The 17,205-nt window shown below is 41.9% G+C and overlaps 1 protein-coding gene across 2 annotated transcripts in view; it reads left to right on the top strand.

Moving 5' to 3' along the window:
• The window catches only part of PDE6D (phosphodiesterase 6D), a 54,168-nt gene extending 39,318 nt beyond the window's left edge, over nucleotides 1–14,850 (top strand). Inside the window, exons 2-5 of one of the 2 annotated variants that reach the window (XM_069466136.1) lie at nucleotides 7,984–8,072; nucleotides 8,680–8,805; nucleotides 9,523–9,628; nucleotides 14,254–14,850. In XM_069466136.1, coding sequence (XP_069322237.1) covers nucleotides 7,984–8,072; nucleotides 8,680–8,805; nucleotides 9,523–9,628; nucleotides 14,254–14,335 — 403 coding nt within the window. In that variant the 3' untranslated portion in view covers nucleotides 14,336–14,850. The remainder of the gene's footprint in view (nucleotides 1–7,983; nucleotides 8,073–8,679; nucleotides 8,806–9,522; nucleotides 9,629–14,253) is intronic. The other variant, XM_069466147.1, reaches the window with a different exon arrangement.
• Nucleotides 14,851–17,205: the final 2,355 nt, after the last annotated feature.

Genomic DNA, 17,205 nt, shown 5'->3' on the forward strand with positions numbered 1-17,205 from the left:
TCATAGCTCACTGCACCGCAAACTCCTGGGCTTAAGCAATCCTCCTGCCTCAGCCTCCCAAGTAGCTGGGACTACAGGCATGTGCCACCATGCCTGGCTAATTATTCTATTTTTGCTCAGGCTGGTCTCGAACTCCTGAGCTCAAGAAATCCTCGCACCTTGGCCTCCCAGAATGCTAGGATTGCAGGCATGAGCCACCTCACCCATCTGAAAAGATATTTTTTAAATGTGATGTGGATAAAGTAGACAAACATTTTCACATATATAACTAAGACCATAAATTTTGTTATATAATATATGACTTTAGAAATGCTGTCTCCCTCTATACCACCTGTCATTATGAAACATTGCCTAAATTTATTTATTTATTTTATTTTTTGAGACAGAGTCTCACTCTGTTGCCCTAGGTAGAGTACAGTGGTATCATCATAGCTCAGTGCAACCTTCAACTCCTGTGCTCAAGTGATCCTCCTGCCTCAGCCTCCTGAGTAGCTGGGACGATAGGTGCATGCCACCACACCCAGCTAATTTTTCTGTTTTTAGTAGAGATGGGATCTTGCTCTTGCTCAGACTGCTCTCAAACTCCTGACTTCAAGCAATCTTCCTGCCTTGACCTCTCAAAATGCTAGGATTACAGGCAGTGAGCCACTGCACCTGGCCTGCCTAAATTTTTTATATGCAACTTTTACATTAGTACTTGGCATATAGTAGGTTGTCAATAAGCATTTATTGAATGAATAAATGAATGAATGATAGTTTGAGATGAGATATATGGAAAACCCTGGATTAGTCTGTGAGGATCCATTGAAAGTCTTTGACCAGGAAAGTAACATACCAGAGGTGGAGAGGTATTTAGCCTCTCCTGGAGGGAGACAGAGATATCACAAATTATTTGCTTAGGAGAGGCCAGGGGCTAGTGAGGTGCTGGCATCAAGGCACAGAAGGAACCCCAACTTAGAAGTTAGGCAGATCTACATTCAGAAACTGCTGTTGGCCGGGCGCGGTGGCTCACGCCTGTAATCCTAGCACTCTGGGAGGCCGAGGTGGGCGGATCGTTTGAGCTCAGGAGTTCGAGACCAGCCTGAGCAAGAGCGAGACCCCATCTCTACTAAAAATAGAAAGAAATTATATGGACAGCTAAAAACATATATATAGAAAAAATTAGCCGGGCATGGTGGTGCATGCCTGTAGTCCCAGCTACTCGGGAGGCTGAGACAGGAGGATCGCTTGAGCTCAGGAGTTTGAGGTTGCTGTGAGCTAGGCTGATGCCACGGCACTCACTCTAGCCTGGGCAACAGAGTGAGACTCTGTCTCAAAAAAAAAAAAAAAAAAAAAACTGCTGTAGTCTGAGTGATCCCAAAGGCCTCTCAGAGGAGGAGCCACTGAAGCCAGGACCTGAGGGTGTGAAGAATAAGGTCAAGAGTGCTCAAGCTATCTGGCATAGGCAAGAGGTGTTAGTGAGTTGCAGAAGAAAAAGGTGTTTGTTGCCCAGGCTGGAGTACAGTGGTGCAATCATAGCTCACTGCAGCCTTGAACTTCTGGGCTTAAGCTATATCCTCCTGCCTTAGCCACCTGAGTAGCTAGAACCATAGGCACATGCCACTAAGCCCAGCTAATTTTTTTATTTTTTGTAGAGACAGGATCTTGCTATGTTGCCAAGGGTATCAATTATTTTTAAGTGCAGAAGAAAGCCAGGGATTGACATCTGACTTACAGTTTTAAAAGACCCCTTCCTTCTATGAAGAGAATGGATTAGAGAAGAAGGCAAGAATGGAAGCAAGGAAAACCAATCAGAATGCTAGATGGGAGATGATAATTAATTATTATTAATAATAATAATAGCAAACACACTGCTTCCTAAATGCTCAGGCACTGCTCTAAGCACATTATACAAACCAACTTGTTTGTGTGCTCTCCAGTTAACACCCTCTTTCATTCTCAAAAGTATCACACAGTAAATTATACAAAACTGTGAATCAGCCAATTAACATTTCAGGATAGGCATGGTGGCTCACACCTCTAATCTCAACGCTTTGGGAGGCCGAGGTGGGAGGATCGCTTGGGGCCAGGAGTTCACACCAACCAGCCTGGGAAACAGCAAGACCCCATCTTTATAAAAAAAAATTTTTTTTAATTAGCTGAGTATGCCTGTAATTCCAGCTCCTCGGGAGACTGAGACAGAAAGATATCTTGAGTTCAAGGTTACAGTGAGCTGTGATCACACCATTGCACTCCAGCCTGGGTGATAAAGCAAGACTCTTCTCTAAAAAAAAAAAAAAAACTCAGAAGGGCTTAACAGTTGGAATGGTCAGTCTTCCTCTTTTGCCCATCAATTTCAAACCATCCCATGAAAGCCACTAACCAAGACGACACAATATTAAAATAAGAAAAAACTGGAATCTCATCTCCAAACTTCCTGAGCCTCTTTCTTTTTGTTCCTTTCAGTCCTGGCTCTGTCTCTTGATTATGAGTTGTCTGTGGGCATTTCTATTTGTTATGTGTTTCTCATTGTCTTTCCACCCCGCTTCACTCCCTCCTTTGTCTCTCTCTCCCTCTATATGTGTCCCCCTTGTGTCTTTTCTCTTTCCCCTCTCTGCCTTCCCCATTCCCTCTAATTCTCTCCTCTCTTCACTCACCCTAATTTCTCTCATTCTTCCTTCCTTCTTCAACTGGCCAGTGAGCTACTGGCATGTGTAGTGGATCTGTTTATTATATAAAAATTGATGTTGACCATTTCCATTTAAAACTAAGACTCCCAGAACCAGTGTACTCATTCCAAAATTCTCCTAGATGATTATTACAAAATAATTTAAATGCTTTTATCGTATTTCTTGCATTCACATCTCTCAAGGAAATTTACCTAGTATCCCATTGATCTAACTGGTTTCTCCCCATCCCCAACCCTTCCCTTCCTACTCTACCACCCACCTCCCTCACTGCCTTCTATACCTCATGGCTGCCTCCAACTCCTGAACTGGACCGCATCTAAATCATACCAGGTCACATCTATTCATTAAAACATAAGAGAACCTGAACCAAGGGTCTCCCATTCCTCCACAATGTTTGTGGAATGTGAACATCTTCCTTTTTTTTTTGTCTTTCCTAAGGCTTAATACTTCACTAACTATTGATTTTGTTTTGAAGCTTATTGTTTTGCTCCGAAGTTTATTTTTAAGATGTTCTTGTTTTTACTTACAAGAGTGCCTCTTTATGTCTGCCTGGCTCCAAATAAGAGGGTACCACAGACAGCTCTCCTCTAAGCAAGAGGCTTCCTGTAGTAAAGCAGTGTTCTTTTGTGCTCATCCTTCCATAAGTCACTAGGGAGCTTTCAAATGAGAAAAGACCTGGCTGACCCAGAGAGTGGTATTTATAAATAGCACTCCAGCCTTCTCCTTTAGAGCTTGTCCACCTAATCCTCCTCTCTCAAGATTGGAAGTGACTTGACCTTTGAGTCTTAAACCTCTGGCTCTTTTTCTCTGAAAAATATGGTTAGCAAAAAGCTGTTAAAAGTGTTTTCTGCCAGGTGATGAACAGTCATCAAAGTTTGCCTTTCATTTCTAACATTTTTAGTTAAATGTTTCCTCTTTTGAGGGCCACCTTTTCTCGGTTACTATTTTAAGACACCTACCTTAATAATTTTTATTCTTTTTACTAATAGGCTATTGTGGTTTTACATTTTTGTGATTTGTAAAGCTATTCCCAAATAGCTGCATCTCTACCATGAACTCTTAGCTCCTTTTCACCCCACAGAATTATAGAATTTGGAGGAGACTTAAGTAGCCTCCATACCAACATTCTTGGATGGAGCTCTTTGAATTTCTCTAATTTTGTGTTACTTATTAAGTTTAAAATCTGAAAAGTCTTGTTAAGGATTGTAAAATGAAACACATGATCTAGACACTGATAGATAATTTTCCGGATTAAGATATGTGCAGGAAATATATGATTATTGAACCAGCCAAAGATTTTTTTATAAAATATATTTCCCAAGGAGATAATTAAGTCTTTAACCTGATTATTTATATTTTATTTTTTATTTTATTTTTATTTTTTTTTTTTTTGAGACAGAGTCTCACTCTGTTGCCCGGGCTAGAGTGAGTGCCGTGGCTTCAGCCTAGCTCACAGCAACCTCAAACTCCTGGGCTCAAGCGATCCTCCTGCCTCAGCCTCCCGAGTAGCTGGGACTACAGGCATGCGCCACCATGCCCGGCTAATTTTTTGTATATATATATTTTAGTTGTCCATATAATTTCTTTCTATTTTTAGTAGAGACGGGGTCTCACTCTTGCTCAGGCTGGTCTCGAACTCCTGACCTCGAGCGATCCACCCGCCTCGGCCTCCCAGAGTGCTAGGATTACAGGCGTGAGCCACCACGCCCGGCCAAACCTGATTATTTATAAAGAGAAGAAATGCTTGTGTTACGGAGATCAATGTATTTTTAGCAGCTTTTTTCCCTTGTTATGAAATGGAGTAATCTTAAATTCACTGTCTACTAAATATCAGATAGAAAACTCTAATTTAAAACTTTTTTCTTTTCAGCAACTTAATACATAAAGAGCCCTGATCCTAGGCTTTTCTTTGTTGACCTGGGCCAGTAGCAGTAGGGCTTTTTCTGGAAGCTAAGTCTGATCCAGAGCAGCTTTGTGCAGGGACCCTTTCTCCAGGGCCTTTCTTGCAGTAGTTTTCCTAGAATGCCTCACCTGCCTGTGAACATGGAGCTATAGAAGTAGTTTTAGTTTTGTTGTTTAATTTAAGGAAGTCTGACGTCCATGTTGCTGTATTGGGTGCATAGAACACTATCTGCTGTGAAAAAATGAAAAGCAAGTACAGAGCAAGTCAAATGAGATCTCTGTCTTCTGAAAACCTTGGACTTAGATGTCTGGGACAGTTCTGTTTAGAGCTGAGCTCAGAGTGGATTGATAGAGCAGTAGTATCTGCTGTTTTCTTTCTCCATTTGGGAAAGCTTTCTCTTAATATATAGAGACCTCAGGATGGGTAAGCATATTTATAGTAATTAGAATTATAAGACATGACCTAAGCAAGTATGTACACTTTGACTTGCTTTTGAATTTAGTTGTAAAAAAAAAAAAAAAACAAGTAGAGTTTGAAAATATGAAGGAGAGGAGGGATACAACAATGTGGGTATAGAGAAGCAGCAGTGTCTTGAGATGTACTGAGCATAGGAGAGTTTGTTAGGAATTACACAACCGAGTGGAGCACAACCAACACGACCTTAAAGTGATGGTACGTTCATGCGGGGGTGTTCATAAGGAAGTTGAGAGCACAGAAGCTAGAGTCCTCACCACATTCCAGGCACTGTACTAGATATAACCCTGGGTTGTCTTTTGTGACTTTTCTTACATAGCAGCAAAACCTGGAAAGAATCTCTTCAGGGGGTTAAATGTAGTGCCATTACACACATGATGGTGCCATTCAGCCGTGTTTTTCAGGGTTCTCCATTGCAAACTATTCAAACAATGGGAAAGGACCAGAAGAATATCTGGGGCTTTTGGAACTGCCTGGAAGTTAGGGGACCAGGGCCTACAGCTAAGACCACAAAGCAGGAAAGGGCAGGTTGGCATATCCCCACCATCCCCACCTTGAAGAACTGCTGACTCTTCCCCAAGTCCTTGTGTGACTAGACCTTCAGGACCCTAGCACTGGATACCTAGGTGTCCAAGCCTAAGCCTTCTTTTGGTCACTTTCAGCTGTACCAAGGCTGGGAGAGTAGCCCTTCCAGCTACTGTAGTGCAGAACAGTCACTGTCTGCCACAGGGAAGAGAGGCTGTAAGGTACTATTGGGGAAAGGTTTGGTTGCTAGACGGCAAAAAAAAAGAAGACACATGGGCTGGTCTGAAGGTAGTGAGGTATCTCACTTGATTGTTCAGTCACAGATTGAACTTGTTCTACTACTTCCCCCCCCCCCCCCACTACTGTACTTGACTAGTATTAAAAAAATAGTAAAAAATTTAAAAAAAGAAGACACTTGTAAACTTTATCAGCTGTATTTATCTGAAGCTCAGTCTCTTTACAAATATTAACCATCTTTTGCAGACTTAGCCTCTATACTTGTATAATATTAATTTTCTTTTCCTTTAATGGTTTGTCCCTTTTTTTTTAAATAAAACAAAAAAACCTTTGGACTATTTTTTTTAATTTAGTCTTAATTTTTATCAAAGTTGTATGCATCCATCGTTTAAAGAATCATAGTCCACTCAGTTTCTAAAGAAGAGCAACACTCCCTGTCCTCCCACCCTTATTTTCTACTTCCCAGAGAAAACGATTTTCAATTCTTTTTATGCCCAAAGTATTGGGATTACAGGCATGAACTATAGCACCCAGCCCTTGAACTAATTTATTGGTGACATCTTCCCTTTAGTTTTCTCTGTTCTTTTTTGTTTTTCTTCTTGCCCTTTCCCAAAGTTGAATCTGTTCTGTCTTTCTAGAACTCCTGTTGGTTAGACATTGGACCTCTTGGACTATTTTCCAGTTTTTGTATCTTTATTCTTGTATTTTCTATCCTTGATTTTTCTTTTTTTTTTTTTTTTTTTGAGACAGAGTCTCACTCTGTTGCCCAGGGTAGAGTGAGTGCCGTGGCGTCAGCCTAGCTCACAGCAACCTCAGACTCCTGGGCTCAAGCGATCCTCCTGCCTCAGCCTCCCGAGTAGCTGGGACTACAGGCATGCACCACCATGCCCGGCTAATTTTTTCTATATATTTTTAGCTGTCCATATAATTTCTTTCTATTTTTAGTAGAGATGGGGTCTCGCTCTTGCTCAGGCTGGTCTCGAACTCCTGAGCTCAAACGATCCGCCCACCTCGGCCTCCCAGAGTGCTAGGATTACAGGCGTGAGCCACCACGCCCGGCCTATCCTTGATTTTTCTTTCTGAGAGCTTTCTTCAACTTTATCTTCTAATCCTTGAATTGAGTTATTTGGTTTTGCTATCAAAATATATGTTTTTCAAGAGTTCTTTTTTATTCTCTGCATGTTCTTTTTTTAAATTGATATTATTGACTCATTTGTTGTATCAAACAGTACAGAAACTAGAAAATACAAATACTTAGGATAAGAAGGCATTTTCTGACTGAAAGATAATACCAGTTGACCAGGCCCATAAGTTGTCACCTCGAGCCAGAGAAAATGACCTAAAATACACAAAATTTAATTGTATTAATATTTAGTGTCTTTAAGGATTATGTCATGTGGCTTTTTTTTAATGTTCCTTTTTAAAAGTTTGTATCTTTGTCTACAGTCTCTTTTTTCCGCTAAGTTGCTTTTTTTCTTAGTTTGTTTTGGTCTATATTTCATAGTGAATGCTTTCTTGAATTTCTAGTGATACTTGGCTGTCTTCTCATATTTAAAACAGGGCACTAAAAAGCTATTTGACAGCCCTGTGCTTGTGGGTGAAGCTTATAGTCTATGATCTTCACTGTAGGGTGAGCTATACGAGTCATTTCCTTGGGGTATCTCTTATACTTGTTTCTTTGCATCTTTTACCTTGGCTGGTCAGATTCTGTTGGTAAATTTTAAATTTTGCACTATTCATTTTCTGTCCCTTTCTTGCAATTTCTAGATGTGTGCAGTCTTTGGAATTTTTTCTCTTTTTTTGACACAGGGTCTCTCACTCTATCACCCTGGCTAGAGTATAGTGGCCTTATCATAGCTCACTGCAACCTCAAACTCCTGGGCTCAAGTGATCCTCCTGCCTCAGCCTCTCAAGTAGCTGGGACTACAGGCGTGTACCACCACGTCCAGCCCAATGGATTCTTATATTGTAGACAAAATATCTTCTCTAGGTCTCTGCTTCTTTCTTTAGATGTCTTTTGGACTCTCCTATATATTCTTACCTTCTTTCATGGCACTTAGTTTGGCAGACTTGGTAAAAAGTAAACAAGAGTTGGCAGGAGCAACTCTTAATACCTAGAGTACTAAGTAGGAGTCACTTTCAATGCCTTATTTTGCCTTAATCATATTTGATCAGAAATTGGATGAACCTTCGGGATGCTGAGACAGGGAAGATACTCTGGCAAGGAACAGAAGACCTGTCTGTCCCTGGTGTGGAGCATGAAGGTACTTTCTAACCTTTTGTCAGCACAGGGCTGTGACCAATGCCAGAACAGGGCCTGGGCATCAGAGAGCTAGGTCAACACATACCTAGTAGGTGGGTAAGCCTCTGAAGACATAGCATGTTAATCCGTATATTGTTGACATTTTTAGTTCCTCTCTTATATTTCTTTCTTCCACTTCCCAAAACCCATTTTGTGCTGAAATTTTTGCATTAGAACATACCCAAAGATATAAACCAAGATCTTCTCTTTTTTTTCCAAAAGATAATTTTCATTTTTTCTCTGAAGTAAAAGAAAAAGTATGGGGTTAAAACCAATAGAACAGAGTAGAGAGAAGGTACTCATGCAGCCCCCTTCCTAGGTGTGTCTAGGTGAGGCCCTTAAATGCACTAAATCTTGGTATTCCTTGAAGACCTTTTAGATACAGTTGACCAGTTGGAGACCTCTGCCTTCAGCTAAAGCATATAGTGCAGTTACCAAGGCATTATCTGAAATGTAACAAATAGGACATGTTCCCTAAATCAGTTGCAAGAAGCTCCCAGAAGCTTAAAGCATCATAGTCATGTGGTTTTCATTTAGTATGACTTCAACATTTATTTTTCTCTTATCAGCCCGTGTTCCCAAGAAAATCCTGAAGTGCAAGGCAGTGTCTCGAGAATTGAACTTTTCTTCAGCAGAGCAAATGGAAAAATTCCGCCTGGAACAAAAAGTTTACTTTAAAGGGCAATGCCTGGAAGGTATTCTGCTGCCTACATGCCTGAAATCAGGGGTCAGGGTAACAGGGACAAAAGGCAAGACCGAGTAAAGGAAAGCAGTGCTTTAATAACATTCATGTTACAACTCAGTTTGTGGTAAGATTCCTACACTCTGCAAGACTGAGGACTCCCAGTGAAAACAAACCCAAACAAAACTGGCCACTATGAGAGGCTTTGAGATGTCTGACATTGGGAGCCCAGGTAATGGTGCCTGGTTTGGCGTTGACATGCTATTGTGATGTGGTTGTAGAGGATCTGCTGTGAGCAGGGCCTAGTACAGTGCTCTACATACAGTATCGTAGGATTTGACTGGCAAGGCCACTCTGCATTGAGTCCTCACCATGCAGCGTAAGACGGCACATAAGCACCTTAGAGCTAAACTCCAAATGAAAAGGCCTTCTTCTATGTAATAGTTTACATCCAGCCTACCTCTAAGAAAACACTGCTTATACTGTATCCTGCTCGCTGATTCTAGTCCTGACCCCAAAGCATAAGAAGCAAATCTCTGGTGTGGTTCAGAGGATAGCCTAAAGGAGGCCTCCATGTTCTTTTTATATACCTCTTATCTGGGAGGTTTCTGATAGCTTCCTTTGGTGGTTCTCAGGATAGGAAGAGGCTCACTCTAAAGGAGGGGGACAAAGAGCCCTTAAACTTTATACTGGGGCACCTGCTCACCCCGGCTTTTCCTTCTTCCTTCAGAATGGTTCTTCGAGTTTGGCTTTGTGATCCCTAACTCCACAAATACCTGGCAGTCCTTGATAGAGGCAGCACCCGAGTCCCAGATGATGCCAGCAAGCGTCTTAACGTGAGTGAGCAGGTCTCAGGAAATTATGAAGTGTGTCTAGAAGCAGGCATTCCAGGCAGGTGGTATTCTTGGTGCTGTTAAGTGGGCAGGGAACTAGGTTGAGAAATAAGGGTAAAAGAGTATCCAGGGGGATCTTAGTTTATAAATCACTGACTTTTGTCATATGAAAAAGTGTGATAGAGTGAAAACAATCAAAAACATTTGATTAGACTAGGTTTTAAATTCCTGATTCACCCTGACTGCCTTTGTCATCTTGAGCAATAATATACTTTATCTCTCTGAGCCTTAGTCTTTCATCTCTAAACATAGAATTAATAATTATCTCTCATAGAGGTGTAATGAAGGTAAAATGGGATGATATGGCAGAAGACTGCAATACAGTATATGACAAATCTATGTTAATTTGCTCCCTTTTCTGACTGCTATACTTCTGATATCTCTGTACTTTGATTGGATCACCTTTAACAGACTCTGACAAAGTGCTAATTCTGTTTTAGAGGATAATACTTGGTTACTGTTTTTCATAAAATAGCTCACCATTTTAATAGCTTTGCCTCCTGCTCAAAGAACAACCATCTTGTTTTTTGTCCAAAAACATTGTCAATAACTGCCCATCTTCTACTTTCTCTTGGGAAAAAATGTTAGTCTCTCATATGTTGTAGTAATAGCGCTTTCCAAGAGTTAGTCTGACAGATAATTGTTTAATATTAGATCATCTCTTTCAGCACGTCCTTTATGAAAACCACATTGAATTTGTTAACTAAAGGTTATTCACTTTTTAAGTTTTTTTGTTTTGTCTTTTTGGGGTTTTTTTGTTTTTTGTTTTTTGTTTTTAGGGACAGAGTCTCACTATGTTTCCCAGGCTGGATCCAAACTCTTGGGCTCAAGTGATCCTCCTGCCTCAACCTCCCAAGTAACTGGAACTGCAGGTGTGCACTACTGCACTCAGCTCTACTTTTTAAGTTTTTAATAGTTGTTTTTCTTTAATAGATTTTTAATTACAATAGTAGCTGTTTTTATATTCTATCAGCCAGTGAGATTTTGAGTACCCTATTTACTTGTTTTATAATTAATTACCAGCAGAAATATATCTGCTGGTTGTTAATTACCCTTGGAAAGTACAGAGTTAGAATAGAGGGGCATTTTTTATTTTTATTTATTTTTTATTTTTTTATTTTATTTTATTTTTTTTTTGTTGTTGTTGTTGAGACAGAGTCTCACTTTGTTGCCCAGGCTAGAGTGAGTGCCGTGGCGTCAGCTTAGCTCACAGCAACCTCAGACTCCTTGGCTTAAGCGATCCTACTGCCTCAGCCTCCCGAGTAGCTGGGACTACAGGCATGCGCCACTATGCCCGGCTAATTTTTTCTATATAGATTTTTAGTTGTCCATATAATGTTTTTCTATTTTTAGTAGAGACGGGGTCTCGCTCAGGCTGGTCTCGAACTCCTGACCTTGAGCAATCCACCCGCCTCGGCCTCCCAGAGTGCTAGGATTACAGGCGTGAGCCACCGCGCCCGGCCTATTTTTTTATTTTTTTATTTTTTATGAGACAGTGTCTCACTGTGCTCAGGCTGGTGTCGAATCCCTGAGCTGCAGCTATCCTCCTGCCTCGGCCTCCCAGAAAGCTAGGATTACAGTGTGAGCTACCGCACCCAGCCAAGAAGGCATTTTTTTGGATTTGATTATATTAACCTTCATTTGACTTCTTGGCCAGGCCTGATTTCTTTCAGGTACTAAAACCATTGAGTCTATGATAACATCTTTATGTTAAGTCATGTTTCACTTTTTAGAGCCCCCAAAAACAGTACAGGTTTTCCTCAACTTACAATGGGGTCACATCCCGACAAACCCATCATAAGTCAAAAATACTATAAATCAAAAATGCTTTTAGTACCCCAATAAACCCATCATAAAGTTGAAAAATCTCAAGTCAATCCGTCATAAGTAGGGGACTGTCTATATTTAACGTTTTATTCTTTATTTTATTTATTTATTTTTTGAGACAGAGTCTCACTCGCCTGGGCTAGAGTGCCGTGGCGTCAGCCTAGCTCACAGCAACCTCAAACTCCTGGGTTCAAGTGATCCTCCTGCCTCAGCCTCCCAAGTAGCTGGGACTACAGGCGTGAACCACTATGCCCAGCTAATTTTTCTATTTTTAGTAGAGATGGGGGTTTCACTCTTGCTCAGGCTAGCCTCAAACTCCTGAGCTCAAGCACTCCTCCCACCTCAGCCTCCCAGAATGCTAGGATTACAGGCATCAGCCACCACACCCAGCCTATATTTAACTTTTTATTTTTTTTTTTTTTTTTTTTTTTTTTTTTTTTTTTTTTGTTGAGACAGAGTCTCACTTTGTTGCCCAGGCTAGAGTGAGTGCCGTGGCGTCAGCTTAGCTCACAGCAACCTCAAACTCCTGGGCTTAAGCGATCCTACTGCCTCAGCCTCCCGAGTAGCTGGGACTACAGGCATGCGCCACTATGCCCGGCTAATTTTTTCTATATAGATTTTTAGGTGTCCATATAATGTCTTTCTATTTTTAGTAGAGACGGGGTCTCGCTCAGGCTGGTCTCGAACTCCTGACCTTGAGCAATCCACCCGCCTCGGCCTCCCAGAGTGCTAGGATTACAGGCGTGAGCCACCGCGCCCGGCCTATTTTTTTATTTTTTTATTTTTTATGAGACAGTGTCTCACTGTGCTCAGGCTGGTGTCGAATCCCTGAGCTGCAGCTATCCTCCTGCCTCGGCCTCCCAGAAAGCTAGGATTACAGTGTGAGCTACCGCACCCAGCCAAGAAGGCATTTTTTTGGATTTGATTATATTAACCTTCATTTGACTTCTTGGCCAGGCCTGATTTCTTTCAGGTACTAAAACCATTGAGTCTATGATAACATCTTTATGTTAAGTCATGTTTCACTTTTTAGAGCCCCCAAAAACAGTACAGGTTTTCCTCAACTTACAATGGGGTCACATCCCGACAAACCCATCATAAGTCAAAAATACTATAAATCAAAAATGCTTTTAGTACCCCAATAAACCCATCATAAAGTTGAAAAATCTCAAGTCAATCCGTCATAAGTAGGGGACTGTCTATATTTAACGTTTTATTCTTTATTTTATTTATTTATTTTTTGAGACAGAGTCTCACTCGCCTGGGCTAGAGTGCCGTGGCGTCAGCCTAGCTCACAGCAACCTCAAACTCCTGGGTTCAAGTGATCCTCCTGCCTCAGCCTCCCAAGTAGCTGGGACTACAGGCGTGAACCACTATGCCCAGCTAATTTTTCTATTTTTAGTAGAGATGGGGGTTTCACTCTTGCTCAGGCTAGCCTCAAACTCCTGAGCTCAAGCACTCCTCCCACCTCAGCCTCCCAGAATGCTAGGATTACAGGCATCAGCCACCACACCCAGCCTATATTTAACTTTTTAGAGCTCACAAAAACAGTTACCCTTAGGTTAAGAGAGATTCAGTAAGGTCATAGTCTTTCTCGTTTTACAAATGGAAGCACTAAGATACTCACCAAGAAAAATGAAATTCCACCCTCACGATACAGATGTATCATTTAGGGTTCTTTGTTTGCAAGCCACAAAAACAGGCTATGGCTGATACAACAGAGCTAAAAGAGGAGACCTGGGGCATCTTGGAAGCTGCAGGAGGCAGGAATCCATGGATGGCTTCCTCAAGGAACAACCACTGGAAGAATCCAGCTCAGAGCAGAGAGTCTGATTGGCCCAAGTGACATCCTTTGCTCACTTTTTTTTTTTAGACAGAGTCTTGCTCTGTTGCCCAGGCTAGAGTGTAGTGGTGTCATCATAGCTCACTGTAAACTCAAACTCCTGGACTCAAACGATCCTCCTGCCTCAGCCTCCTGGGTAGCTGGGACTACAGGCGCATACCACTACGCCTGGCTAATTTTTTTTTTTCTATTTTTAGAAGAGACAGGGTCTCACTTTTGCTCAGGCTGGTCTTGAACTCCTGAGCTCAAGCAATCCTCCAGCCTTGGCCTCCCAGAGTGCTAGGATTACAGGTATGAGCCACCATGTCAGGCCCAGAATTATGCTTTTATGATTTTTATGCTCAGCCTGCTCACTTTTTTGCCAGGTAAGGGAGGAACCACACAATTGACACATGGACTGGAGGAAAGGTGGTTCTCCAAATGAAGAGCAGAGTGCTGTTACCCAAAGGCAAGAGAACAAATGTAGGGCAGGCCAAACCCCAGCTGTCTACTATAGTAGGTATTGTAGGGAAGGATACTACCCCTGAGGTCTGCAGGCTTCCGTGTGTAAACCAGCCAAAGGTGTCCATATATGTGGTATCAGTGTCAGTCGGATCTATAAGCACCCTGTGTGCAGAGCACTCTACTAAGGGCTTTAGAGTGTATCAGGTGGTGGACACATGTTCTCACTTCTGATTTCTGAGCTTAACAGAGACAAACCTAATCATATAAGTTAAATGTTATGTTAGACTGCTAACCAGATGGACAAAGACTTTAATGTCCCTAAGCTCAGGCTCTAGGTAGGTGCATGTCCATGGGCCCAGTGAACCCAGATAGAAACTGCTTTGTGGAAGTGAAATCTTGTGCCTAACATGCTTACTCTTTCTCGTTTGCCCTCTGTTTCTCTCATTACTTACAGTGGGAACGTTATCATAGAAACAAAATTTTTTGACGACGATCTTCTTGTAAGCACATCCAGAGTGAGACTTTTCTATGTTTGAGAGAAGAATGTGTGTGCATTTCAAGAATTTGGGCTTTTTGGAGGGAGGAGGAAACTGTTTACTTTTTTCCTCCACATGTTTGATTTTTGAGACTTCCACCCCTAATTCCCTCTACGGCTGAACACACCTGTGGCCACCAGTGGACCAGCTCTGTGGTAGGTAACCAGATGGCTTTTTTTCCCAAACGGCCATCTTCCACTGACCAGACTAAACTCCAAACCCCAGACCAGGGCAGGGGACGTGCCTCGACTCCTTCCTACCATAAACATGAGGGAACAAACACATACCACAAACCGATACTGTACCTGCCACCCTCCCTCTCTCCTCCTCCTATAGGCTACACATCTCCCTTTGGTCCCTGGTTTTGGAAAAATTCATGTTCCTGACCCATGTTTAGTTTTTTCCTACCATTTCTATTTCATACATCCTTATACATTTAACTTGTAAAATAGACTGTGATATTATTATTATGTAATGTAATTAAAACATGAATTAAAATATTCCTGCAGTCTTTAGCATGGCACTGCTTTCATCTTTCCTTTTTCTGGAACATGAACCTGGCTGCATAATGGGAAGAAAGACATTTATCAGATCATAGGATCACAACTATATTTTATTCCAGGGCTTAACTGGTAGATCTTGTTCTTGAGTGCCTCAGTTGCTGCTTTCCAAGAAAGTACAACCTACTTGAACAAGACCCATGATCTTAACATTTGTCCTTTAGATACAATTTTTAATAGTTCTCTTCCACAGCATACATGCACCCTTTGTTGTTATTGTTTACTTTTTCCAGTTCTTTACAGTGTTCATTTGTTCAAGAAGTTTCCAGAAAGGGTAGAAGTTCTAGGTTGGTAGAGTAGGAACTCTTGTATTCCTCTGTGAGAGCCTAGAAGTTACAAAATGAAGACAAGATCTCCATGAACCTAACTGGAGAATGATGGGAATGCATCTGGGTTTCGGGGAAGCTGGGAGGCCTTTCAGACCACAGTCAGAGGAAGCCAGCAAGGGAGAGAAGTGGTCACATCTGCTGTGCTTTCAGGTCTGACATAAGAGAGAAAACCAAAAAGCATTCTTTTTTTAGGAACTTAACCTCTAAGTTAACAGTAGCCTTCACCATCCTTTATAGAATACCAACAATTAGAAGTTTTTCGGTTACCAAAGTAGTAACGTCTGAGGCCAAAGAGAGGAGAGTATACCAGAGAGATGGCTTTCTTTGGTGTGGCCTCTCCTCCCAGATTCCTGTTCTTCTTCTTTCTCCATTACCTGAGTCTGTTTTCATTGTGGGTGGGGAGAAGAAGCAGTACATTTTTAGTGTACTAGCACCACCTTTCAATGACAATTCTACTCCTCATATTAGATCTGTTGTCTTCAAAATCTATTTTTTAAATACCAAAGATTGGATTTAAAAAACAAGGTAAAAATGAATTGAAAGCTTTTGCTTTCTTGAAATGCCATCTCTTTTTATCAGAGTGGATCCATCCCTTTCCCTTTCCTGAACCATATCTGCTCCCCAGAATTCCACTGCGGAACTCTCTCAGGGGACTGGACACATTCTAGTGGAGAAAGGACTTCTAAGACAGTGCTTCTCTACTCACCTGGCCAGAACTGTCAGACATGCTTCTTTCTAGCTGCTCTAAGAACAGAAAGTGTATGCTTCAGGGACAGTCCTAATCAGAGGCTCCAAGCTGTGCGGGTGGGATTTAAACTGGTGGGGGGATAGCTAAATGCTGAATGATGGAAGGAGAAGGAGGGAAGTGTTACATGCTGGAGTGAACACAAGCAAAAGGACAGGACACGGCAGCTGCAGGGACTAGGACCCTTGTCAGGTCATAGTCAGCTCTTATAGGGTGGGTGCAGGCCCAGATGCCTAAAGACCTGGGTTTTACTGGAAGGAAAAGCATATAGACCATGCTTGGCACAATGTATAGCTACTGGTTTCCAAATCAGTAATGATTCTGATGTAGTGTGGGGCCCAGACATCTGCATGTTAAAATGTTCTGGGTGATTCTGGTACACAGCAAATCTGTGGACCATGCTTTGAGAAATACTGGCGGAGGCATTTAGTAAACATTAGAGACATACATATGTATATGGGATAGCCCCAGGACAGACCAAGGTCTCAGAGCAGCTTGCTTAAGGAACAGAGTCCCAGCTGTGACCTGCGCAAGCTGAAGGGAAAGGTCCAGTTGCTCAGGGCAATCAAGAGGAGACTCAGAGCCTGTGTAGGGGAGCAGGGGAGAAGAATCCAGGCAGCACAGCTGCGGAGAAGGAGTACAGATTTCTGTTTAAAGAATTTTGGTTAAGCTTTGCTGTGTGCTATGCAATAAACCTCACTGTCTCCCCATTATATTACTTGTCGGTGTTTTGAGTTTTGGACCTTGTGATGGGGAATATGGTGAAGTCTGGCCCTACTTGGGCATGAAAGTCTTCCACACCGAGGCCACACTTACAGGCCCATTACATGCACCAGTGCTAGTCATAGGCCTACCTTTACTGAGTTTATCTCTAGTAAGGGGATACAACAAATTATCATAAATGCCATAAGAGAAGCACCAGGTAGGAATTTAAAGGAAGAAGAGATTACACTCAAGACAATCAGAAAAGCCTTCTCTGTTCTCTACATCCTTCACTCTCAGCCACAAAACATGTTCAAGTCACCCTAAAAAATACATTTTTAAAAATAAGGCTTTCCTTCAATCCTTCATGCCTTCAGAATCTTACCTTTGTCTTCGGATCCAAATTTCTTGGAATTGTCTTCATTCACGCTTCTCCCTGCCTTGCATCCACTCCTCAACCACTGTTGTCAGGCCTGGCCCCAAGCCTCTGCTGGCCACTCCCAGTCCCTGCTTTCTCTGCTGATGTCTCCTGGA

This window comes from Eulemur rufifrons, chromosome 1 (assembly GCF_041146395.1).
Source record: "Eulemur rufifrons isolate Redbay chromosome 1, OSU_ERuf_1, whole genome shotgun sequence".
In the NCBI taxonomy this organism is placed as follows: domain Eukaryota; kingdom Metazoa; phylum Chordata; class Mammalia; order Primates; family Lemuridae; genus Eulemur; species Eulemur rufifrons.